The sequence below is a fragment of the Entelurus aequoreus genome, linkage group LG23, assembly GCF_033978785.1.
Source record: "Entelurus aequoreus isolate RoL-2023_Sb linkage group LG23, RoL_Eaeq_v1.1, whole genome shotgun sequence".
Taxonomy (NCBI): domain Eukaryota; kingdom Metazoa; phylum Chordata; class Actinopteri; order Syngnathiformes; family Syngnathidae; genus Entelurus; species Entelurus aequoreus.
In genome coordinates, this window is record NC_084753.1 from 37215865 (window position 1) to 37242831 (window position 26967).

Genomic DNA, 26967 nt, shown 5'->3' on the forward strand with positions numbered 1-26967 from the left:
GACCTTTGTGTAATAAGCAATGTGTTATGATCCGCAACCCGGATCATAGTCTGTTTAAATTTTTCGAGTCACCTGTGTTTTCTGTTAGTTTTGGACTCCTTAAGTTCCTGTTTATGCACCTCTGAGTTTGTTACCATGGCTACGTATTAGTTTCACTTGCCTCTTGTGTTCAATACACGCACCAGTTTGTAATCAGAGACATTATTTAAGCCTGTTTTTGCCAGTCAGTTGGTCTGGCTTCTTTGTTTGCGTCACACTACTGTTACGTAAGTTTTGCTTGTCTCCTAGCCCCTGCTAGTGATCTCTAGTCTTTCAGAATCAGAATCAGAATCAGAATAGTTTTATTGCCATTGTTTGAGAACGGGTTCACAAACTAGGAATTTTTCTTGGTGCAAACGTGCGACATAAAACACATATTTGGTATAAAAAGAGCTGTGACTGAGCTATCAGATAGACTTAGAAGGGATTCAAGGAATTCAAGGAGCTACTGTTAGGAGTTATTGTTCATTTGCCTGATGGCCGAGGGGAAAAAACTGTTCAGGTGGCGGGAGGTGTGGGTCTGGATGGAGCGTAGTCTCCTGCCTGAGGGGAGAGGGGAGAATAGTGTGTGTCCAGGGTGAGAAGAGTCAGCTGTGATCCGACCCACACGCCTCCTGGTCCTGGAGGAGAACAAGTCCTGGAGGGATGGGAACTTGCAGCCAACCATCCCTCCAGGACTTGTCTGTGCTAAGTAGTAGCCTTATTTTCAGGTGCGATCGGCACCTTGTTCCGTCGGTTTGTTTTCTGTTTTGTACCTCTTTGAGCGTTAATTTACGATTAAATCATGTTCCTACCTGCAAGTCCTGTCCGGAGTCGTCCGTAAGCTGCAACCCCACCGTAACACAATGTATGTTTCAACTAAAGTTGGGTATGATAAAGGTTAATATTTGTGAGTATGAATTTTCTTCTATTTAATATCGCAGTTATCTTTCATATCTTGTTCATACTATGAATTTTTTTAAGAACATGATTATAAATGAAAGATATTCCACAATTTTCTCAAAGCGCTTTACATTGAGTCACATTAGTTGAACGTCATTCATGTTAATGAGCCAGTCAATAGATTCTGTTTGCTCGTCAAAGTCACAACCCTCCAGTCTTTTGATCAAATGTGATATTCTAACATTTAACAATGCAGAGCAAATTATTTGAATTCAAATTTTAAAAAAAACAATCATACTTAACATATTTTAAAGTCTTGTATCTCTCCCCTGACATTATTCTTCTCTTCTATAGCAACCATTGCAATGGATTATGTAAATGAGGCGATGACGTCTTTTAGGATAGCCAATAGCTGCGTTCCTTACTGAGGAGTTGGCAACACAGATCCTACAAGTTGGGGAGAGATGGACCTCGACTTATATATCCTGTATAAAACTGTGATTGTCTTTAAAGTCAACTGGTCCTGAAGGTACCTTGCATGCCAGCATGGAGGAGGACCACTTTGACAGGCTCATCCAGGTCCACCTCAAAGTAGGTATGATGTTACCATGGAGACGCAGTGGCCGTCCTCTTGATGTTAGCGATGCTCTTGTGTCGCTGCAGGGTTCTTTCTTGCTCACTCAGGCTCTGGTGGCCTGTGGAGCCGCCAAAGGGCCCACCATGACCGGGGGCATCATTGTGGGCGAGGGAAGACGTCGCCGTTTGGCAACATTTAGGACGGGGGTGTCAAACTCATTTTCATTGAGGGCCACATCGCAGTAATGGCTGCTTTCAGAGGACCGATTTTTTTTAAATTAATTTACACTATGCATACAGTAAAAGTGTCATCTTGTCTCATCAGTCTTGTACATATTAGTCTTTAATTACTAGTTTATATTTTTAGTTAATTGTTCATATTTAATGTTTACTTTGTACAAAGAGAGCGCAGTCTACTGAAGTTAAATTCCATGTGTGTTAAACATAACTGGACAATAAAGCTGATTCTGATTTACTTTATTATTTTTGGTAACAAAAACCTGAAACAGCAATGTGCAAAAATAATTCGTAGTGCAAGAAAAACAATAAAGTGCAACAATAAAATCACTTAAATATATACAAAAAGGAACAAATTCAATTGTACAAAAAACAACATAATTAAATTAAATATCAAGCAAATACTTAAATAATATTAATGAATAGAGTTACCAGAAACAAGGTAACATAACGGTTTATAAACAAACAAAGTTACTACATATTAAAACTATGTAAATGTACATAACGCTGGCAAAAATTTTGGGGGGAAAAATCAAAATGAACTACCTTAAATTAAGGTCCTTAATTCACACATTTGACCATCACATCACAGTTTTGTTCCTCTGTTCTTCACCACCCACACCACTCCACCCACTCCTTAAAACCTGTGCTTCCTGGCTTTTCTGGAGGCAAAGTCATTTATGATACCACTGTAAGAAATCTGATGGCCGACTTTGTTATTAATACTAATCACTGCCATGTACGAGTCTGACTCAGACACGTACATGCAAAAAATAAAAAATAAGAATTTTTTGTTAATTGCTTTTGGGGGCCCCCTGGTGTCCGCGGGGCCCTTAGCAAGCGCTTAGTACGCTTATGCCTTGGGCCGGCTCTGATGCGGATAATAACCTGTGATTAATCATGATTAATCGAAATGCATATGCATTTGATTATTGGATTTTTTTGTATGTATAACTTGCTTTAAAATCATAAATAAAGGTGACAAGCAGATATTTAACTATTTGTTTTTATCTCACAATAGTTTTGCAATATATAATATAAGCATGATCAGATAATATTAAAGTTTGAAATATGCCTTTTTTTTCTGTCAAAATTGAAAGAGCAAATGCATTTAGCAAGAAAAAAAAAATGTTTAAGTATTTTATTGAAACCCATTTTTTCCAGGCTTTCGCGGGCCACATACAAAGACGCGGCGGGCCAGAACCGGCCCCCGGGCCTTGAGTTTGACACCTGTGCTTTAAGAGAAGCTGGCTGGAGGTCCGATGACTCATTTATCTGGGTGGAATGTGTCCACAGGTGGGAAACGTGGGACAGGTGAAGGACGCCGAGTCTAAAGCCGGCGTAGGGTTTGACCAGGACCACCGACAAGGAGCTCAGCAGGTGAGCAAAAACCATCAGTTGGTACAAAATGCGGCTGCTAGACTTTTGACAAGAACAAGAAAGTTTGATCATTTTATGCCTATACTGGCTCACCTGCACTGGCTTCCTGTGCACTTAAGATGTGACTTAAGGTTTTACTACTTACGTATAAAATACTACACGGTCAAGCTCCTGCCTATCTTGCCGATTGTATTGTACCATATGTCCCGACAAGAAATCTGTGTTCAAAGAACTCCGGCTTATTAGTGAGTCACAGAGCCCAAAAAAAGACTGCGGGCTATAGAGCGTTTTCTATTGGGGCTCCAGTACTCTGGAATGCCCTCCCGGTAACAGTTAGAGATGCTACCTCATAGTATTGTACATATTACATATAGTTATGAAGGTGTCTGTTACTACATTATATATATACTTGCAGCGTGTATATTGTACATATTACATATTGTTATGAAGGTGTCTGTTACTGTATTATATATATACTTGCAGTGTGTATATTGTACATATTACATATTGTTATGAAGGTGTCTGTTACTACATTATATATATACTTGCAGTGTGTATATTGTACATATTACATATTGTTATGAAGGTGTCTGTTACAACATTATATATATACTTGCAGTGTGTATATTGTACATATTACATATTGTTATGAAGGTGTCTGTTACTACATTATATATATACTTGCAGTGTGTATATTGTACATATTACATATTGTTATGAAGGTGTCTGTTACTACATTATATACATATACTTGCAGTGTGTATATTGTACATATTACATATTGTTATGAAAGTGTCTGTTACTACATACAATATGAAGACTATCCCTCAAATGATTCTAAACACAGCCTATCATCGTTTTCACAATGCAACTCTTGAACTTACTGGGCTTTTGGTGGATGGACACAATATTACACATATCAAACATTCAAATTCTAAAATTAAGAATGGTTTTTTATTAACTCAATTTCTCGGTTAATTTTTTAGACCAAAAAATGTACAAGATAACCTGAAACTTCCCATTTTTCCAAGGGCATTTTTTTGTTTTTTAAGATTTAGAAGTCTACCCCTTCAAAATCATCTTTAAGATGTAATTTTGAGTTTGAAGACAACATGTGTTCTTTCTGTGATGGCGACATAGAATCAACAGTACATTTATTTGATGAATGTATGTACAGTAAAGCTCTGTGGGATGATGTACATTATTGCTTTCCCTAACATTCCAAACGTGCTCATGTTCTGAAATTAATAGTTTTGGGGATTCTAAGAAAGGAAAAAAAAACATAAAAATGATTTGAACACAATAATTGTCATTGGTAAATTTTTTATTCAAAAATGTAGATTATTAAAAACAAAATCATCGTCCATTACCTTCCAAAAATAATTCTGCCATATTCTCTATATATGGCATAAAGGTCTGGGGACATACATATAAAACTACCACAAAACAATATTCATATTACAAAAGAGAGTAAAAAGGATAATTAAAAGAATGGATTATAGAGACCCAACAAATGATTCATAAAGTCACACATTTTAAAAGTAAATGATCTTGTATAAAAGACAAATGATGTATAAAGTAAATAATAATATGCTTCCAGAAGTGGTCCAGAAGATGTTTCAGATGTGAACCAGTAAATATGAACTAAGAGGGATTTATGTGTACTCAAAAGCAAAGGTATGAACACATGTAAAACAAATATGTATATCATATAAAATAATTCATCCATGGAACACTTCATTGTTTATTTTTATTCTTTTTATAAAAACACTCTCATGAATAAGTATAAAATATAATTATTTATACCGTGTATATATACATACATTGTTTATTGTACTGTTTACTCACCTTTTCAGTCAAAGTGTTCTCTTCAATTTTGATTAAAAGTACACAGTTTTGTATATTAAGTCGAGGGGGGGGGAATTATTGATTTTTAGATGCATCAAAATGCGGACATGGACGGTTATAAAATCGATTAGTAAACATTCATAATCAATAATCTATGTATTTATTGTCAATAAAGTAATGCAGACCATTCTGAAATGTGGCTGTCTGCAGCGAGCCACATCACAATCAGACCAGCTCCTTTATTTTAGGGGACTTATGTCCCAGTTTTGCACACTTTTTGTGTAATTTGATAGTCACTGAAGGCATCAAAACTATGAATGAACACACGTGGAGTTATGTACTTTACAAAAAAAAGGTGAAATAACTGAAAACATGTTTTATATTCTAGTTTCTTCAAAATAGCCACCCTTTGCTCTGACTACTGCTTTGCACACTCTTGGCATTCTCTCCATGAGCTTCAAGAGGTAGTCACCTGAAATGGTTTTTACTTCACATACAACATACAGTACAGGCCAAAAGGACACACCTCATTGAATGAGTTGTCTTTATTTCCATGACTATTTACATTGTAGATTGTCACTGAAGGCATCAAAACTATGACACCTGTGAAGTGAAAACCATTTTCAGGTGACTACCTCTTGAAGCTTATGGAGAGAATGCCAAGAGTGTGCAAAGCAGTAATCAGAGCAAAGGGTGGCTATTTTGAAGAAACTAGAATATAAAACATGTTGTCAGTTATTTCACCTTTTTTTTGTTGAGTACATAACTTCACATGCAGGGTTTCCCACACATTCATTTATTTGTGGCGGCCCGCCACGAAAGAATTACGTCCGCCACAAATAAAAAAAAATTTTTTTTTTTAAATTAAAAAAAATAAAAATAAAAATATTTTTTTTAAATTTTATTTTATTTATTTTTTCGTCCTCTCCAGCTTCTCAGGCAAATCATATAGTTGATGTAGATGCCCATATCGGCTGTTCAGATTTACTTTACAAAAGAGAAGTGTAGGATACTTCTCCTGTTGCCTTATTGGTATTTGACTTTATTAAATGTATTTATATTAGAAACACAACATGTGTATATAACAAAGGGTGCAAAGTCTGCAGGCAGTAGGAAACACATGGTTAAGTGTAGGGAGTAAAACTGATGGCAGTCTAAAGTTCAAGATTTTTGGAGGTCTTTGTTCAGTGAATCAGATGTTTGATGAAGCTCTGTGTCTATCTACCACCACTACTGTTTTCTGTTTATTTGTTACTGACTGTGGCAGGACACCTCTGCCTCTGTTTCACTTTATGTTGCTGGTAAATAATATGGTTGTAGTAGTAGGCTAAAGTTAAATTATTTAGTATGCACTAATTAAAGGGGCAGAGCTTTGAGACATTTTAGCTTTTATATTTTATAAGATATATTTTTTTGTAAGAACCACAATAAATAAATATATTTCAGTGAATAACTTATTGTTCAAATCTGTATATAAATATGTACATAAAGTGTTGTAATTATATTGTAAAATGGATGGATGGATGGACGTTTAAAACAAAACTGTTATTATTAATTAGTAAGTATACATTTTTTGAGCCTTTTTAGAGAAAATCAAATCATTGTAGTAAATTATGCAAACTACTCGATGATGTCATGGTGGCCACGCCCCCACCGCCACAGGTACCTTGGCAGTTTATGGGAAACACTGACATGTGTTCATTCATAGTTTTGATGCCTTCAGTGACAATCTACAATGTAAATAGTCATGGAAATAAAGAAAACACATTGAATGAGGAGAAGGTGTGTCCAAACTTTTAGCCTGTACTGTAGGAATTAACTTAACCGTTTCTTTTTTTTAAATGCACTGTTTTTAAAAGTTGCAAGTGATAAACGCTTATTTAATAAATCAGAGAAAATGTAAAACTTCATCAATATACACTACCGTTCAAAAGTTTGGGGTCACCCAAACAATTTTGTGGAATATCCTTCATTTCTAAGAACAAGAATAGACTGTCGAGTTTCAGATGAAAGTTCTCTTTTTCTGGCCATTTTGAGCCTTTAATTGACCCCACAAATGTGATGCTCCAGAAACTCAATCTGCTCAAAGGTCAGTTTTGTAGCTTCTGTAACGAGCTAAACTGTTTTCAGATGTGTGAACATGATTGCACAAGGGTTTTCTAATCCTCAATTAGCCTTCTGAGCCAATGAGCAAACACATTGTACCATTAGAACACTGGAGTGATAGTTTCTGGAAATGGGCCTCTATACACCTATGTAGATATTGCACCAAAAACCAGACATTTGCAGCTAGAATAGTCATTTACCACATTAGCAATGTATAGAGTGTATTTCTTTAAAGTTAAGACTAGTTTGAAGTTATCTTCATTGAAAAGTACAGTGCTTTTCCTTCAAAAATAAGGACATTTCAATGTGACCCCAAACTTTTGAACGGTAGTGTACTTATAAAGATGCATCAATAATCAATTTATAATCGAATCGTACCTACACTACTGTTCAAAAGTTTGGGGTCACATTGAAATGTCCTTATTTTTGAAGGAAAAGCACTGTACTTTTCAATGAAGATAACTTTAAACTAGTCTTAACTTTAAAGAAATACACTCTATTAGGGATGTCCGATAATGGCTTTTTGCCGATATCCGATATTCCGATATAGTCCAACTCTTTAATTACCGATACCGATATCAACCGATACCGATATCAACCGATATATGCAGTCGTGGAATTAACACATTATTATGCCTAATTTGGACAACCATGTATGGTGAAGATAAGGTACTTTTTAAAAAAAAATAATAAAATAAGATAACTAAATTAAAAACATTTTCTTGAATAAAAAAGAAAGTTAAACAATATAAAAACAGTTACATAGAAACTAGTAATTAATGAAAATGAGTAAAATTAACTGTTAAAGGTTAGTACTATTAGTGGACCAGCAGCACGCACAATCATGTGTGCTTACGGACTGTATCCCTTGCAGACTGTATTGATATATATTGATATATAATGTAGGAACCAGAATATTGATAACAGAAAGAAATGGGGGGAGGGAGGTTTTTGGGGTTGGTGCACTAATTGTAAGTGCATCTTGTGTTTTTTATGTTGATTTAATAAAAATAAAAAAATAAAAAAAAAATTTAAAAAACGATACAGATAATAAAAAAAACGATACCGATAATTTCAGATATTACATTTTAACGCATTTATCGGCCGATATTATCGGACATCCCTACACTCTATACATTGCTAATGTGGTAAATGACTATTCTAGCTGCAAATGTCTGGTTTTTGGTGCAATATCTACATAGGTGTATAGAGGCCCATTTCCAGCAACTATCACTCCAGTGTTCTAATGGTACAATGTGTTTGCTCATTGGCTCAGAAGGCTAATTGATGATTAGAAAACCCTTGTGCAATCATGTTCACACATCTGAAAACACTTTAGCTCGTTACAGAAGCTACAAAACTGACCTTCCTTTGAGCAGATTGAGTTTCTGGAGCATCACATTTTTGGGGTCAATTAAAGGCTCAAAATGGCCAGTAAAAGAGAACTTTCATCTGAAACTCGACAGTCTATTCTTGTTCTTAGAAATGAAGGCTATTCCACAAAATTGTTTGGGTGACCCCAAACTTTTGAACGGTAGTGTACTGAATCGTAATCTCATCGTGAGATGCCCACCTTTAATACTAACGCATGTACTTGTTTGAAAAAAGCACCAATCTAAAAAAAAAAACGAATCTATAAATGTTAGAATCATATTACCAAGATCGTGTTACACACGCACACAACGATGATGTCACACATGTTGTTGTTAGAAAGTCAAAGTTCACAAAGTCTTGACAGTGTATTTCAAATCCTGCGTCTTCCTTTTCTGCTGCTGTTATTGAACAAATGGAACACCAGGTCCTCCTCGTGGATCTTTGTTAGACCCGCAGGAGTACGAGTTCACCCCCGACACCGAGAGCATCAGGGGCCCAGCGGCGGCGTACAAGGTTGGGCCACTGGGACCGAGGACACTACAGCCGGGACTCGGATGCGAACGCTCTTGAGGAACCAGCAACTCTGGGTTGGCTGGCACGGCCACACCACCACCTTAGCCACGTTGCCCCCCTTACTGCGGCTGTTCTCACCAGCACACGTGTGTTTCTTACGCTGGTACTTATAAGAGAATCTTTCACCACACACACTGCAACTCAACACTTTCTCACCGGTGTGTATCCTCATGTGTGCTTTCAAATTGTAACTTTGTTTAAAACCTTTACCACAGATGGAACAGATACAATCTCTTTCTGCGGTGTGCAACTTCACGTGTTTGTCCCAATTACCCTTTGTGGAGAGCCTCGCGTTGCAAACTGAACAAATGAATGTTTTTTCTCCAGTGTGTGTTTTCATGTGTCTATTCAAATGACCTAATTTCAAAGTTTTGTCACAGTGGGAACATTTAATGTGTGTGTTGTCAGTGTGACGTGTCTTTTTACCTTCAGAGACCTCACTCTTCTTCTTGCTCGCACCTTTGACCTCATCACTCTTCACAATGACATCAATCACTGGGAACTCCTGACCGATGATGTGTTCCTCCTCTTCCTCTTTAATGTAAGGAGGCTGTGTCGTCTCCTCCTCCTCTTTAATGTGGGGGGGCCCTGGCTCCTCCTGCTCCATCTTGAAGCTCCACTCCTGCTGCTCAGGGAGGAGATGTTCTTCACAGACGTCTGCAGGACACAAGAAGACAAACACACGCTTTAGAAAAGTCCAGTCACATGAGACTTTCGGGGCGGTACAGCTCAGTTGGTAGAGTGGCCGTGCCAGCAACTTGAGGGTTCCTGGTTCGATCCTCGCTTCCGCCATCCTAGTCCCTGCCGTTGTGTCCATGGGCAAGACACTTTACCCACCTTCTCCCAGTGCCACCCACACTGGTTTAAATGTAACTGAGATATCGGGTGTCAGGTTCAAACACTGATGACATTTATTAAACAAGACAAGAGGCAAATAATTAAAGGCCTACTGAAACCCACTACTATCGACCACGCAGTCTGATAGTTTATATATCAATGATGAAATCTTAACATTGCAACACATGCCAATACTTATAAAGTGCAATTTTAAATTTCCCGCTAAACTTCCGGTTGAAAACGTCTATGTATGATGACGTATGCGCGTGACGTCACCAGTTAAACGGAAGTATTGGTACCCCATTGAATCCAATACAAAAAAGCTCTGTTTTCATCTCGAAATTCCACAGTATTCTGGACATCTGTGTTGGTGAATCTTTTGCAGTTTGTTTAATGAACAATGAAGACTGCAAAGAAGAAAGTTGTAGGTGGGATAACATTTTATTTTTCACTAAAGAAGGGTTCAGTGAATGCGCGTATGAAACTAATGGGGTTTGGTACCTCCAACAAGGTTAAGAACCACTGTCCTAAGGCCTTAAATTGAAATGATTAGATGTAAGACTTGAAGTCTATGAGCATGAACGGATGAAGTCTACTTGGATGAGAGGCCAAACGTCTTCTAAGACAAAGTGAACAGTCCAGTTGTGATGGACTGAATGCCCTGAGAATAAAATGATATGTGGATGTTGTGCTTACTTGGACTGTGATGAAGCTGTGAGGACTCAGGTGGTTTGTCTTCATGGTCTTCAGTCTTCACAGAGACAACAGTCAGTGGAAACTTGGTGAGATCAGCCTCCTCCTGCCCTAGAAGACACTCTTCCTCCTGAGTGATCCACACTTCCTCCTCTTCCTCTTTAGTATGTAGGGGCTGTGGCTCCTCCTCTTCCTCTTTAATGTGGGGGCGCTGCTGGACGTCTGTTGGGGAAATAAGTCATCACACAAGTTAATCACCAGAGTATATACATTGAATTATTTACATGATTTACAATCCGGGGGGTGGAATATGGAGGGGGTTGGGGCGGGGGATGTTAGGTTTGGTTGATATCAGCACTTCAGTCATCAACAATAATATCATCTGAGAAATGGACATTGAAACAGTGTAGGTCTCACTTGGTAGGATATGTACAGCGATCAGTGAACATAGTGAGCTCAGAAAGCATAACAACAAGTATATACATTTGATTAATTAATTACAATCCGGGGAGGTTGGATGTGGTGGGGGGAAGGTGTTAGGCTAGGGTTGAAGTTGCCTGGAGGTGTTGTTTTAGTGCGGTTTTGAAGGAGGATAGAGATGCACTTTCTTTTACACCTGTTGGAAGTGCATTCCACATTGATGTGGCATAGAAGGAGAATGAGTTAAGACCTTTATTAGATCGGAATCTGGGTTTAACGTAGTTAGTGGAGCTCCCCCTGGTGTTGAGGTCATTTACGTTAAGGAAGTAGTTTGACATGTACTTCGGTATCAGGGAGGTGTAGCGGATTTTATAGACTAGGCTCAGTGCAAGTTGTTTTACTCTGTCCTCCACCCTGAGCCAGCCCACTTTGGAGAAGTGGGTAGGAGTGAGGTGTGATCTGGGGTGGAGGTCTATAAGTAACCTGACTAGCTTGTCCTGGGATGTTTGGAGTCTAGATTTGAGGGTTTTGGAGGTGCTAGGGTACCAGGAGGTGCAAGCGTAGTCGAAAAAGGGTTGAATGAGAGTTCCCGCTAGAATCTTCTTATATATTATATATATGATATATAATATATATTATATTGTTTATTATTATTCTTGTCTATTGTGAGCGAACTGTGGTGCTGAATTTCCCCCAGGGATCAATAAAGTAGTTTCTATTCTATTCTATTCTATATATATATATATATATATATATATATATATATATATATATATATATATATATATATATATATATATATATATATATATATATATATATATATATATATATATATATATATATATATATATATATATATACATATACATATATATATACATATATATATATATACAGTATATATATATATATATAAATATACATATATATGTATATATATATATATATATATATATATATATATATATATATATATGTATATATATATATATATATATATATATATATATATATATATATATATATATATATATATATATATATATATATATATATATATATAAAACAAAGTGCTTCTTGCTTTATCTTCTTTCTTTTTTTTCTTTTTTTTTTAAAACTTTTATTTATAGATTTCAACATTTACAAATAGACAAGAAACAATCAAAAAGTACAAAAATAGTACAAAACAGTACAAAAAGAGTACAAAGCAGCGCCAGGGGGTTATAAATTCAAAGTAACTAAAATAGAATGCAAAAAAAACCATATATATAAAATAAACAAAGTGCAAAGCCATAGGCTCACTCAATTTCAGTAAATAACTTAAATTTGGAACACAGCATCATCGTTTTCACAGCTTTTTGGTTGTTAGAGGTAGAGAGTGTCTTAATGTAGAGTTCTAATTCTTTTTTAAAGGCACAAAAGACAGGTCGGTGTCATGTCTGTTCATGTTTTTGTTTTGGCCATGTGTTTGTTTTTTGGACTCTTTTTAGTTCCTGGTTGCACTTCCTTGTTTGTTTGTTTCCATAGCAACTCATTAGTTTTCACCTGTCCTGTCACGCACCTGTTTCACGTTTTGAGTCACGCACCTGTTTTCACTGATCATGTCACTATTTAAATCTTTCTGTTTCTGTTGTTCATCCTGGCGACCTCACATTATTTCAGCACTCTGCTTCATGTCATGTCACAGTTCTTTGCCAAGTAAGTTTTGTTCATTTATGCCACGGTTAGTGTTTTTGTTTTATTGTTCATAGTTTCTGCCTTTGTGCAAGTTTTGTGTTTATATCCAAGTTTTGTATTTCCGCCTTTGTGCGCGCCTTTTGTTTCCATAGTCAAGTTGTTACCTCCACTGTGAGCGCTTTTTGTTTATTCTTTTTTTATTGTTAAAATTAAATCATGTATTCAACTTCACGCCATGTCCGCTCCAACTTTTATTGCATCTCGGAAAAACAAACCTGCCATAGTCCACTCCTTGACAGAAGGTCGCCAGCACAAGAACGTTTTTCCGCAAAAAAGTTGGACGAGGGAGCGTGGGAAGTCCTGCGCGCTATGGAAGCGGAAACACTGCGCTTTTCCCCCAGGGAGCGCAGGGGGATGATGTGGGGGCCCGGAGGCAAGCTGGTGCCGATCGGCGCGTCGCTCCCGTCCCGGAAACGTCGCCAAGGAAAGACTTCCGCGAGTGGACAGGATGCACCACTCCCGCGGGCTCCTCCCCCTCCGGGCGGAGATGGAAGACAGCCAGCCTGGCAGCTCAAGGAGCACACCAGAGACCTGGAGATTTATTTTCCAAATTCTATATCCTGTCAATCACAGTCACCCAGTTTTCATGCCCCGCCCCCCAGGACTCAAGCCACGCCCATGTCACAAAAAATGTTTTTCTCACCCACAAAGTCCCAGGTAGAAAAAGAAAGAGTTTATGGACAATTTAAAGGGGAGGATTTTGCCCCCCTCCTGACCTCCCTCCACCCACCCCAAAAGACGGTTCCAGACCGCGGGGAGCGCGTCTGGTATCCGCTCCTGGAGGGGGGGCTAGGGCTGGGAGCTGTTCAGGTGGGGTCGCTCATCGTCACGCCAAGCCACAGCCTCCAGCACGACCACCACCACCAGTCTTTCGTCACGCCAAGCCACAGCCTCCAGCACGACCACCACCACCAGTCTTTCGTCACGCCAAGCCACAGCCTTCAGCACGACCACCACCACCAGTCTTTCGACCTGCCAAGCCACAGCCTCCAGCTCCACGCCAAGCGCCACCAGTCGCAGCTCCACGCCAAGCGCCACCAGTCGCAGCTCCACGCCGCCAAGTGCCGCCAGTAGTAGCACCACGCCAAGCTCAGTTACCTGCTCCACGCCGCCAAGTGCCGCCAGTCGCAGCTCCACGACGCCAAGTTCCGCCAGTCGCAGCTCCACGACGCCAAGTGCCGCCAGTCGCAGCTCCACGACGCCAAGTGCCGCCAGTCGCAGCTCCACTCCAAGACCAATCACCCCCATGCCAAGACCAAGAACCGCCAAGTCATCAAGACCCTCTAAGAGACCAAGACCCTCGCCAAGACCAAGACCAAGACCCTCGCCAAGACCAAGACCCGCCACGCCAAGACCAAGACCCGTCACACCAAGACCAAGACCCGCCACGCCAAGCTTCGCCGCCTTACCCGCCACGCCAAGCTTCGCCGCCTGACGCGCCACGCCAAGCTTCGCCGCCTGACGCGCCACGCCAAGCTTCGCCGCCCGACGCGCCACGCCAGGCTTCGCCGCCTGCCATGATGACGACGCGCCTGCCTCCTCGTCTGCCACGAAGGTGGCCACTGCCTGGTCGTCCGCCACGCCAAGTGCGCCCACCTCTTCGTCGGCCACGCATGTGGCCCTTCCCGGGTCGCCCACCTCGCCTGTGGTGTTGGCGTTCCACTCGCCGCCACCACATGACTATGCCTCGGTGGATTCGGGGCCACTTGGCCTGGCGACCCACCGCCATGTCCCCCCTCCCACCGTGCGCGCCTTTTGTTTCCATAGTCAAGTTGTTACCTCCACTGTGAGCGCTTTTTGTTTATTCTTTTTTTATTGTTAAAATTAAATCATGTATTCAACTTCACGCCATGTCCGCTCCAACTTTTATTGCATCTCGGAAAAACAAACCTGCCATAGTCCACTCCTTGACAGGTCGGGTATTGAGAAACTTACAGTTATGAATATAAAACTTAGCCAATAGTATAATGAGGTTGCAAAGGTAAAATTCCTTTTCAAATTTTTGTTCATATAGTGTAAAACCAAATATCACATCTTTTAAACAAAGCACAAATTTGTCATGAATATTGTCCAGGATGAAGCGACAGATGCCCTGCCATAGTGATGGAGTGCTTTCACAAGTCCAAAACAGGTGGTAAACAGTCTCTGGATGCATGTTACATAAGGTGCAGGTAGCATCGTCCTTCTTGTATCTAACCATCACAGTCTTTACAGGGTAATAACCATGAAGGATTTTAAAAGATATCTCTTTGACTTTGTTGGTAAGTAAATACCTGTTAGGAAGGGACCATGTTTTGACCCAGCAGATGTCATTCACAATATTATTCCAGAGCGCAATTACATAGGAGACAGACACACAATCATTTTGGAATAAGCTGTGGATTTTTCTCTTATTTTTCTGATCAAAACAAAGTTTCCCCACAGGAGTGTCAAGTGGATCATTCACAATTTTTACAGCAGAAAGAGGAGATGAGTAAGCCCTGTACAACATAACAACACCCGTTGGAATGGCATCAAATACAATGGCAAATTGTATGGGAGTTACAGGGACCTTAAAATGGTTGAGAAATTCTTGGTAATTAAAAAGTTGACCTTCCTTATTGAAAAGCTGACTCACTAAAATAATATCATTCTTGAACCAATTGTTGAGGAAAAGAGATTTCCTTTTGTAACATATATCTTTATTGTTCCAAATGAAATATTTGGTAGGTGAGAAATTGTGCTTGTATATAAGAGAGCATGCCAGAAGGGCTTGTTTGTGAAAGTTTGAAAGAGCAACAGGAATCCTATCAATGTCAAAAATGTTAGGCCTCCAAGGTTAGAAAATACATGATGAGAAATGAAGTTCCAAATTGAGGTAGGGTCTTTCAAATAGTGTCTTATCCAATTAATCTTGAAGGTGTTGTTTAGTGTAGTGAAATCCAGAAAGTTTAGACCACCCTGATTATAATTGTTCATTATAACAGATTTCTTAATATAATGAATTTTGTTTGTTCCAAACAAAGTCAACAAGTATTTTGTCAATAGTTTTACATATTTTTTGGTTAACATCTAAAGAAATAGCTGCATACGTAAGCCTGGAGATACCTTCTGCTTTGGAAAGCAAGGTTCTGCCTTTTAAGGATAAATCTCTCTGTAGCCAATGGTTAAATTTTTTCTTAGTTTTTTCTATAATTGGATTAAAGTTCAAGACCGATCTAGAACTCTGATTTTTAGTGATAAGTATTCCTAGGTAATTAATACTATCCTTAACTGGAATTTGACATATAGACATCATTTCACATCTCTTCACAGCCATTAGTTCACACTTATTCACATTCAGACGGAGACCAGAAGCCAAGGAAAAAACATGAATCACATCCAAAGCAAGAGGAATTTGAGAAGAGTCCTTCAAAAAGAGTGTTGTGTCGTCAGCCAGTTGGCTGATAGTTATTTCTCTGTCTAGAGATCCCCTTTAAACAGCTAGATTTTATATGAACCGATAGCAATTGGGTGGCTAACAAAAATAAATATGGAGAAATAGGACAACCTTGCCGTATCCCACGTTTTAATTCGAATCTTGGAGATGTACCAGATTTTAGCTTTATTGAACTATTGCCATTGCAGTACAAAGTCTTGATTGTTTTGCGGAAAAATTGCCGAAGCCAAATTTGTCAAGTGTCCGGAAGATAAATTCATGTTCGATCGAGTCAAAAGCTTTGTAGAAGTCCAGGAAAAGAAGAAAGCCTTCATCATGAATGACCTCTGGGTAATCCAGTATGTCAAGTACAAGCCTGATATTATTCGATATGTGTCTCCCTCTCATAAATCCTGACTGTGTCTCATCAATTATGTCATCCAGAACCAATTTTAAACGTTTAGCAAAAATAATAGCTACAATCTTATAGTCATTGTTTAGAAGGAAGACCCCACGAATAGGAACACGAGCATCCTCCTTTTCTACAACTGCGCGTATTACTCCTCTCCTGCCTGGTTTCCTCGCTTGTTTCTCTCGCGAGATTTGACAGCACTGCGCGTGAACGGAAAAGACCAGGAAACGGCAAGATGGCGTTCGACGGAGAAGACTTATTGTGGTTGTGATAGTACTTTGTTCTTAATCCGTACGTACATGTACACATATATGCTGTTTAGTAGTGTAAACTTCGTTAATATTTTTTTGTGTCGGATAAATTAGTCTGAGCGCACTTTGCAGCTCCTCGTGTTAGCTTAGCTTAGCGTGCTAGTTAGCTTAGCGTGTTAGCTGCTAACAAAGAGAGGCGGAAGTGATCAAAACACATCGCTAAGCAGAGATCAAGTGTGAGTGTAAAGTGTTGTGATTGTGTGAAAATGTGCGAAAGAACGATAGCAGAGTACGAGGAGGAACTACTGGACGCTGTTTTCGAAGAATATGAAGTTTTGTCACAAAGAACAGGTTTGTTTACTTACACTATATTGCCAAAAGTATTTGGCCACCTGCCTTGACTCACATATGAACTTCATCATCATTTCTTTGTATTCCTTTCATGAAAATGCATACATACGCACTTTCATTGTTTGTTGTTTCTTATACATTTCCATGATCAGAAAGGAGCAGATGGAAGAATATTATTGTTATATTCATCTGCCCCCTTTTTAACACAAATTATTTTTAGATGACTTTATAACTGTTCCCTCCACCAACACCCGAACTCCATCATACTTTTTAATTTTCGTTTAAGCATTTTCACAATGACACGTCCAATCAAAATCAAAAATCAGTTTGATATAATTCCAGTTGTCTCTTTTTGTAACTTTTTAAATTCAAAGATATTCTTGCACCTTTTTAAGTCTTTCTCTAGAGAATTCCATTAGAGATGTCAGATAATATCGGACTTCCGATATTATCGGCCGATAAATGCTTTAAAATGTAATATCGGAAATTATCAGTATCGGTTTCAAAAACTAAAATGTATGACTTTTTAAAACGTTGCTGTGTACACGGACGTAGGGAGAAGTACAGAGCGCCAATAAACCTTAAAGGCACTGCCTTTGCGTGCCGGCCCAATCACACAATATCTACGGCTTTTCACACACACACACAAGTGAATGCATGCATACTTGGTCAACAGCCATACAGGTCACACTGAGGGTGGGCGTACAAACAACTTTAACACTGTTACAAATATGCGCCACGCTCTGAACCCACACCAAACAAGAATGACAAACACATTTTGGGAGAAGGGCAGCACGGTGGAAGAGTGGTTAGTGCATCTGCCTCACAATACGAAGGTCCTGAGTAGTCCTGAGTTCAATCCCGGGCTCTGGATCTTTCTGTGTGGAGTTTGCATGTCCTCCCTGCGACTGCGTGGGTTCCCTCCGGGTACTCCGGCTTCCTCCCACCTCCAAAGACATGCACCTGGGGATAAGTTGATTGGCAACACTAAATGTGAATGTGAGTGTGAATGTTGTCTGTCTATCTGTGTTGGCCCTGTGATGAGGTGGCGACTTTTCCAGGGTGTACACCGCCTTCTGCCCGAGTGCAGCTGAGATAGGCTCCAGCATCCCCCGTGACCCAGAAAGGGACAAGCGGTAGAAAATGGATGGATGGATGGATTTTGGGAGAACATCCGCACTGTAACACAACATAAACACAACAGAACAAATACCCAGAACCCCCTTGCAGCACTAACTCTTCCGGGACGCTACTATATACACCCCGCTACCCCCTACCCTCCATTTATTCAGGAGTTCCCTAGTTAACATCACTGAGGCTGCCTCTAAAGGGAGTGGTCACACATATCATGCGAGCAGCTCAGCACGCACAATACGTGATTATTCAGAACGGAATGTGCTGGGGGCCTTGGGATTTCGCCTTGTCTCTGCTTTGTCTGCGTGCTGTCGTCTTGTCTTGTTGAGGTACTTGAAGTCTGTCCTTGCATCTTGTAATCTTCCACTTGCAGTGGAAGATAACAAGTTGTGTGCCTTTGCACATATAGAAAAGTACAACTTGAGCACAATAGATAATAACTATAGCAACGGCCTTTAAGCATAAGAGTTGTGTGATAACTTATACATGATTATTCTAACAACTGCTCTAGTTGGACTTTCGCTTCTTAAAAGTCGCCACTGTCCTCCTAATATTTGCATATTTTGTAGATCTCTGTCCGCAGGGATAACTGGGATACATTAAAGTTACGTCCACATCACAGACATGCTGACAACGCTCCAGAGAATGGCATGTGTCTTGTTTCGGCAGCGCTGTTTTCGGTGATCCAAGTCTTTTTGCAAAGGCTGACTTTTTGGTGCAATACTAGTCAACAAGGCAAACATAACAGGCTGCACGGCGTGGCGAAGTTGGTAGAGTGGCCGTTCCAGCAATCGGAGTGTTGCTGGTTACTGGGGTTCAATCCCCACCTTCTACTATCTTAGTCACGTCCGTTGTGTCCTTGGGCAAGACACTTCACCCTTGCTCCTGATGGCTGCTGGTTAGTGCCTTGCATGGCAGCTCCCGCCATCAGTGTGTGAATGTGTGTGTGAATGGATGAATGTGGAAATACTGTCAAAGCGCTTTGAGTACCTTGAAGGTAGAAAAGCGCTATACAAGTATAACCCATTTATTATTTATTATTATATATTCATACTATAACGACCTGCCGGTGGTAATGTTTTATGTACTTGTGGTTTTGATTTGACTTGTAATTTTGTCTGGGGAAGCATGGAGAGAAAAGTGTTTGCATTGGAGGTAAAACCTGTTCAAATTGTGCTGTTTGTTAGCGTAAGATTGGCAATAAAAGTTAAAAATAGTGTCAGTCTTTGTGTGACTTCTTCTGGAGGCAACAATACATATTATTTCTTAAATTTGTATTCACGTAAAAAAAGAAGTTTGATTTTGCCGTGGCGGTGCGCCACATTCAGTTACATTAAGGAGAAACCCTGATGCACAGCTTTGTTTGATATTTTTCATAAAAACAAGACAGTTTCAGACACACAATATTTACGAGAGGTTGATGTTTGTAACAATGTGTAGGAGAAAGTAAAGAAAGATCCCTTTCTTTGTCGATGAGCATGAGTAGGTGGCGGTGGGGGTGCGACCTTCTCTCATGACAGATCTGGAGGATGACTGTGAAAAAATGATATTCCGCTCCGTTTGTAAAAATGTGTATCGACATGTTTACACAAAACTCACACGGTCACTGTGACTTATATTGACTACATTGTATTCAATATAATTTATAGTTTCATGGCTAATTTCACTTCCTGATTCTGACCTACATGCATCAACAAGTGAAAGTAAACATGTATTGTCAATCATCTTTCAATAAGTAAAGTAGTCAACACTTGATTCATGAAAATAACATAAAAGTGACTGACTTTCCTTCAGCGTGTCGTAGATGGTCTCCAAGTGAATGGGAGCTGTGCTCTAAAGAGGAATTGCTGATGGAGATACTCCATAAAAACACCACATGGTAAAACATGTTTTGGTAAGAGTTCATTTTGGCCCAGCCAACAAAACCTCTTAAAAGAGGAGAAACCGGTTTGATTTTTTTACAAAAAGAAGTTATGAATGGTTTTAAGCATTTTTGAGATTTTTTTTTCTCATGCTATTTAACTAATGGTTAGGACTATACCATTACAAGGTCAAAGTTAGAGGTAAGGCGTGTAGTAGGTTGACAAGTATACAGAAAAAAATGGTTACTCACTTTACACCAGTGGTTTATAAAGTTCTAATTTGGTCTTTAGGAATGTTTTGATCAATGCTGGCTCGTCCTTAAAATGGCTTATGGCCGGGACAAAATAAACTCTTTCCCATGTTTTTATTGGGTGTTTAGTTACACACTGTTGACACAACACAAAGTAAAACACCCATTGTGTTTACTGTGTTAGTTAAGAACTACTTTTATTGCCGCTTAATCTTATCTACTTATTTACCCAACAGACCAGCAGCCCCCCCACATTAAAGAGGAAGAGGAGGAAGTGTTGATCACTCAAGCAGGAGAGTGTCTTCTAGGGCAGGAGGAGGCTGATCTCACCAAGTTTCCACTGACTGTTGTCTCTGTGAAGACTGAAGAGCATGAAGACAAACCACCTGAGTCCTCACAGCTTCATCACAGTCCAAGTAAGCACAACATCCACATATCATCTAATACAATGTTTGTGACACATGTTCATCCAGGTACCACAGTTATGACTAAAAGTGGACATACTGTATATCATACCATACCAACTTTATTTATAAAGCCATTTAAAAACAACCACAGTTGAATAAGAAAGGGCTGTACACCACAAAGAAATACAGGCAAAGGACAGACTAAAAAATAACATTTAAAACAGAAGTAAAATACACATTGAAAAAGCAAATACAAATTACCCTAAGAACAATTTGTTAGATAAAAAGCAGTTAAAAAGTTAAAAACAGTTAAAAAAGTTAAAAACCGTTTAAAGTCTCATGCTGGGTTAAAAGCCAGGGAATAAAAATGGGTTTTAAAAAGGGTCTTAAAAGTAGCTAAAGAAGGGGCCTGTCTCACATGGAGAGGGAGATCGTTCCAGAGTTTGAGACCCGCAACAGAGAAGACCCTGTCTCCTCTGAGCTTGCGCTTTGGTTTGGGTACCTCCAGGATCTGCGGACCTGAGGGACCGGGTGGGGGCGTAGAGGTGGAGCAGCTCAGAGAGGTACGGTGGGGCAAGACCACGTAAGGATTTAAAAACGAGTAAGATAATTTTAAAATGGACTCTAAAACGCAGGCAGCCAGTGGAGTGAGGCTAAAACAGGAGTAATGTGCTCTCTTTTCCGGGCGAGAACCATGGATTCGGACTTGGAGGTGCTGATTCTCATCCCAGTCACTTCACACTCTGCTGCGAACCGATCCAGTGAGAGCTGAAGATCCTGGCCAGATGAAACCATCAGGACCACATCATCTGCAAAAAGCAGAGACCTAATCCTGCAGCCACCAAACCAGATCCCCTCAGCGCCTTGACTGCGCCTAGAAATTCTGTCCATAAAAGTTATGAACAGAATCGGTGACAAAGGGCAGCCATGGTGGAGTCCAACCCTCACTGGAAACGTGTCCGACTTACTGCCGGCAATGCGGACCAAGCTCTGACACTGATCATACAGGGAGCGGACCGCCACAATCAGACAGTCTGATACCCCATACTCTCTGAGCATTCTCCTCAGGACTTCCAGAGGGACACGGTCGAATGCCTTCTCCAAGTCCACAAAGCACATGTAGACTGGTTGGGCAAACTCCCATGCACCCTCAAGGACCCTGCCGAGAGTGTAGAGCTGGTCACAGTTCCACGACCAGGACGAAAACCACACTGTTCCTCCTGAATCCGAGGTTCGACTATACGGCGTAGTCTCCTCTCCAGTACACCTGAATAGACCTTACCGGGAACGCTGAGGAGTGTGATCTCACGATAGTTGGAACACACCTTCCGGTTCCCCTTCTTAAAGAGAGGAACCACCACCCCGGTCTGCCAATCCAGAAGTACCGCCCTCAATGTCCACACGATGTTGCAGAGTCTTGTCAACCAAGACAGCCCCACAGCATCCAGAGCCTTGAGGAACTCTCGGCGGATCTCATCCACCCCCTGGGCCTTGCCACCGAGGAGCTTTTTAACAACCTCAGCCCCAGAAATAGGAGAGCCCACTACAGATTCCCCAGGAACTGCTTCCTCATAAGAAGACATGTTGGTGGGATTAAGGAGGTCTTCGAAGTATTCCCTCCACCGATCCACAACATCCGCAGTCGAGGTCAGCAGAACACCAACCTCACCATACACGGTGTTGACAGTGCACTGCTTCCCCTTCCTGAGGCGGTGGATGGTGGTCCAGAATCGCTTCGGAGCCGTCCAGAAGTCGTTTTCCATGGCTTCACCGAACTCTTCCCATGTCCGAGTTTTTGACTCCACGACCGCTGAAGCCGCACACCGCTTGGCCTGTCGGTACCTGTCCGCTGCCTCCGGAGTCCTATGAGCCAAAAGAACCCGATAGGACTCTTTCTTCAGCTTGACGGCATCCCTCACCGCTGGTGTCCACCAGCGGGTTCTAGGATTACCGCCATGACAGGCACCAACTACCATGCGGCCACAGCTCCAATCAGCCGCCTCGACAATAGAGGTGCGGAACATGGTCCACTCGGACTCAATATCCAGCACCTCCCTCGTGACATGTTCAAAGTTCTTCCGGAGGCGGGAATTGAAACTCTCTCTGACAGGAGACTCTGCTAGATGTTCCCAGCAGACCCTCACAATGCGTTTGGGCCTGCCAGGTCTGTCCGGCATCCTCCCCCACCATCGCAGCCAACTCAACACCAGGTGGTGATCGGTAGAAAGCTCCGCCCCTCTCTTCACCTGAGTGTCCAAAACATGAGGCCGCAAATCCGATGACACAACTACAAAGTCGATCATGGAACCACGGCCTAGGGTGTCCTGGTGCCAAGTGCACATATGGACATCCTTATGTTTGAACATGGTGTTTGTTATGGACATCTGTTATGGGCTATGTTATAGTGTGGTGAAAGTATCCTCTGCATTTGACCCATCCCCATGTTCACCCCGTGGGAGGTGAGGGGAGCAGTGAGCAGCAGCGATGGCCGCGCTCGTGAATCATTTGGGGATTTAACCCCCAATTCCAACCCTTGATGCTGAGTGGAGGGAGGCAATGGGTCCTATTTTTATAGTCCTTGGTATGACTGGGCCGGGGTTTGAACTCACAACCATCCAGTCTCAGGGCGGACACTAACCACAAGGCCACTTGATACTTGATAAAAACTGAATTTTTCCAAATATTTTTTTTCTGTCTTGTCTTGTTTGTATGCAAGGTTTTACTGCTGTGTTTATTTTAATTTTATAACTTGTTATGTTGCTTATGTAATTCACGTATGTACAGTGTGATTATAACATCTTGAATGTCAACATGGTGACTGATGAGACCCTCTTGGACATCATCAGAACATACACCGGTGCAGGACAATATCTCATGTGACTGAGCAAAGTTCGACTTTTCTAAAGCATGTGTTTGTCTTCTTGTGTCCTGCAGATGTCTGTGAAGAACATATTCTCCCTGAGCAGCAGGAGTGGACCTCCAGGACAGAGCAGGAGGAGCCACAGCGCCCCTATATTAAAGAGGAGGAAGACCCAAAGCCGCCCCACATCAAAGATGAAGAGGAAGAGTCACAACCCCACCACCATAACAAGGAAAAAGAGGAACACAGCGACGATCTTAAAGGACTGGAGGAGGTTGATGTCACCAAGATGCCAGTGACTGGTGTCCCTGTGAAGAGTGAAGGTGATGAGGTCAAAGGTGAGAGTGAGGAGAAGAGAGAGGCGGAGCCTCCAAGCAGCAGCTCAACTCAACACATGACAACAGACGCTGATGGAGACCACTGTGGAGGATCACAAGCAGACAAGCTCTTAGCTCCACTATCAGATAGTGAGGACACAACGTCACACTCTCCTGACACTGATGATGAAGACTCTAAAGATGATAAGACATGTCACACTGACAACACACACTTCACATGCTCTCTCTGTGACAAAACTTTTAGTAATTGCTATCGGGAAATACACATGAGAAAGCACACAGGGGAGAGACCTTTTTCCTGTTCAAAATGTGGTAAAAGCTTTCAACGAAACGACGTGTTGAAAGACCACATGAGAACACACACCGGAGATAAACCTTTTTCCTGCTCAGAATGTGGTAAAAGTTTTGTAAAAAGTAGCCATTTGAAAGTGCACATGAGAATACACACTGGAGAAAAACTTACAAAAGATAAGACACGTCACACTGACAACACACGCTTTAAATGTTCTTACTGTGACAAAACCTTTAGATACCGTTGTGCTCTAATAACACACGTGCGAAAACACACTGGAGAAAAACCTTTTTCCTGCTCAAAATGTGGTAAACGTTTTGCACAACGTAGCTCTTTGAAAGTGCACATGAGAATACACACTGGAGAAAAACTTAAAAAAGATAAGACATGTCACACTGACAACACACGCTTTAAATGTTCTCATTGTGACCAAACCTTTAGATACCGTTATGCTCTAATAACACATGTGCGAAAACACACTGGAGAAAAACCTTTTTCCTGCTCAGAATGTGGTAAAGGTTTTGCACAACGTAGCTATTTGAAAGGACACATGAGAATACACACTGGAGAAAAACCCAATACCTGTTCAATCTGTGGTAAAACCTTTACAGAAAAAAGCCATTTAAAAGCACACATGACAATACACACTGGAGAAAAACCTTTTTCCTGTTCAGTATGTGGTAGACATTTCGCCCGGAAACGATATTTGGGTGAACACATGCAACTACACACTGGAGAGAGAACAGTTTCCTGCTCAGAATGTGGTACAGTTTTTGCAGATAAATATAAATTATTAGTACACATGAGAAGACACACTGGAGAGAAAGTGTTTAGTTGCAGTGTGTGTAATGAAAGATTCTCTTATGAGAAGCAGTGTAAGAAACACAAGTGTGCTGGTGAGAACAGCAGCAGCAAATGAAGTTGCAGGATTTGAAATATACTGTCAAAACTTTGAACTTTGACTTTCTAACAACATCAGCACATGTAACATATAATGACTGTCTCAGAATCCTGCTCGGAAAGCCCATTTAAACTGATGTTTAAATGTATATGTAGACTGCAGGGGTCCAAGAATGATCTTATTATACAGATAACCAATCCTAGGTGAAATTCTGTTAGGTACCAATCCTGTATATGGAAACACTGGTATCTGTGCCTTTTATAGAATGTGTAGACGCATTTTTAAAGTGTAACTGTGTGTGTATATATAATATATATATATATATATATATATATATATATATATATATATATATATATATATATATATATATATATATATATTAGGGCTGCAACTAACGATTAATTTGATAATCAATTAATCTGTCGATTATTACTTCGATTAATAATCGAATAAAAGAGACAAACTACATTTCTAACCTATCCAGTATTTTATTGGGAAAAAAAAAACGCATACTGGCACCATACTTATTTTGATTATTGTTTCTCAGCTGTTTGTAAATGTTGCAGTTTATAAATAAAGGTTTATTTAAAAAAATTTTAAAAAAAAAACACAACAAAAAAAACTCTGCGCATAGCATAGATCCAACGAATCGATGACTAAATTAATCAGCAACTATTTTAATAATTGATTTTAATCGATTTAATCGATTAGTTGTTGCAGCCCTAATATATATTCAGCAGCTGACAGGCTCCAGCAACCCCTGTGACCCCGAAAGGGACAAGCGGTAGAAAAATGGATGAATGGATATATATATTAATATATATATATATATATATATATATATATATATATATATATATATATATATATATATATATATATATATTTTTTTTTTTTTTTTTTTTTTTTTTTTTGATTTTTATTTTTATTTTTTTATTTTTTTTTTATTTTATTGCGACTTTTATTCATTTATTAGATGCCTTGTACTGAATATGTGTGGTGGATTGTCCGAAGCTTAAACAGGCAACAAAAGTAGTTTAGTACAACAAATTTATTTACCCATTGTCAGAAGAGCAGGTTGAATTACGTTGGCCGTTCAGACAGACCACATGTTACTCCGGAGTAAACAAGACACACACAAGCCAAAATCACTCCTGAGTTCCGGTGTTCTGCCATTTTTTATATGTCTCTTGTGCGTCATTGTTCCTTATCGAGTGCGTCATGATTGTTCTGTTTTGGTTTTGTCTGTTCCAAAACAACCTTGTATCTCTTAGTCATATTTGGAAAATCTAAACATTCTGTAGACAGGTTGGCATAACTCCATATTCACCTTTGTCCCACAACTGGTCCATTCAATGGCACAAAATAGAAGAGAATTGAAAATGAGCGGACATTCTTAAAAGACAAGAAATATAGGTCAAAAGGTCAGAAATTCTACGACATACCCTCCTTCCAGGGTCTTAAGACCCTGGACCAAAACAATTTCTGATGTAGACCACTAAATCTCTACCACAGATAGAGGCAAAAACCTCAATGTTTTTATACGAGGCAAAAATTCCGTCTATGACCCTCCTTCAGAGCGATCGCTGTTACCAGCCTGCAGTAAAACCATCTCACAGAACACAATTAGTGGCCTACCCTTTGATTTAGTAAAGGAATAACAAATACTTTGATCATGAACATCATTGAACATAAATAGATGAATGTATATAGACTTATGACTGTAAGACATTTGCAAAAATATTTTTTCCGGCATTTGCAATGAATGTAGTTACCAATATTGTTAATTATCAATTGATTTTG

At 40.1% G+C, this 26967-nt stretch overlaps 3 protein-coding genes across 3 annotated transcripts in view; 2 read left to right on the forward strand and 1 right to left on the reverse strand.

The window, feature by feature from the left end:
- The window catches only part of LOC133640585 (oocyte zinc finger protein XlCOF6-like), a 404169-nt gene that overhangs the window by 138776 nt on the left and 238426 nt on the right, over positions 1–26967 (reverse strand). Inside the window, exon 3 of the mRNA XM_062034084.1 lies at positions 10549–10767. Coding sequence (XP_061890068.1) covers positions 10549–10767 — 219 coding nt within the window. The remainder of the gene's footprint in view (positions 1–10548; positions 10768–26967) is intronic.
- The window catches only part of LOC133640587 (gastrula zinc finger protein XlCGF57.1-like), a 173026-nt gene that overhangs the window by 124320 nt on the left and 21739 nt on the right, over positions 1–26967 (forward strand). The window lies entirely within an intron of this gene.
- On the forward strand, positions 16699–25457 carry LOC133640627 (gastrula zinc finger protein XlCGF57.1-like). The gene is made up of 3 exons (XM_062034153.1): positions 16699–17116; positions 20600–20779; positions 23705–25457. Exons 1-3 carry the CDS (start codon positions 17032–17034, stop codon positions 25177–25179), a joined length of 1740 nt encoding a protein of 579 aa, XP_061890137.1. The 5' UTR covers positions 16699–17031; the 3' UTR covers positions 25180–25457.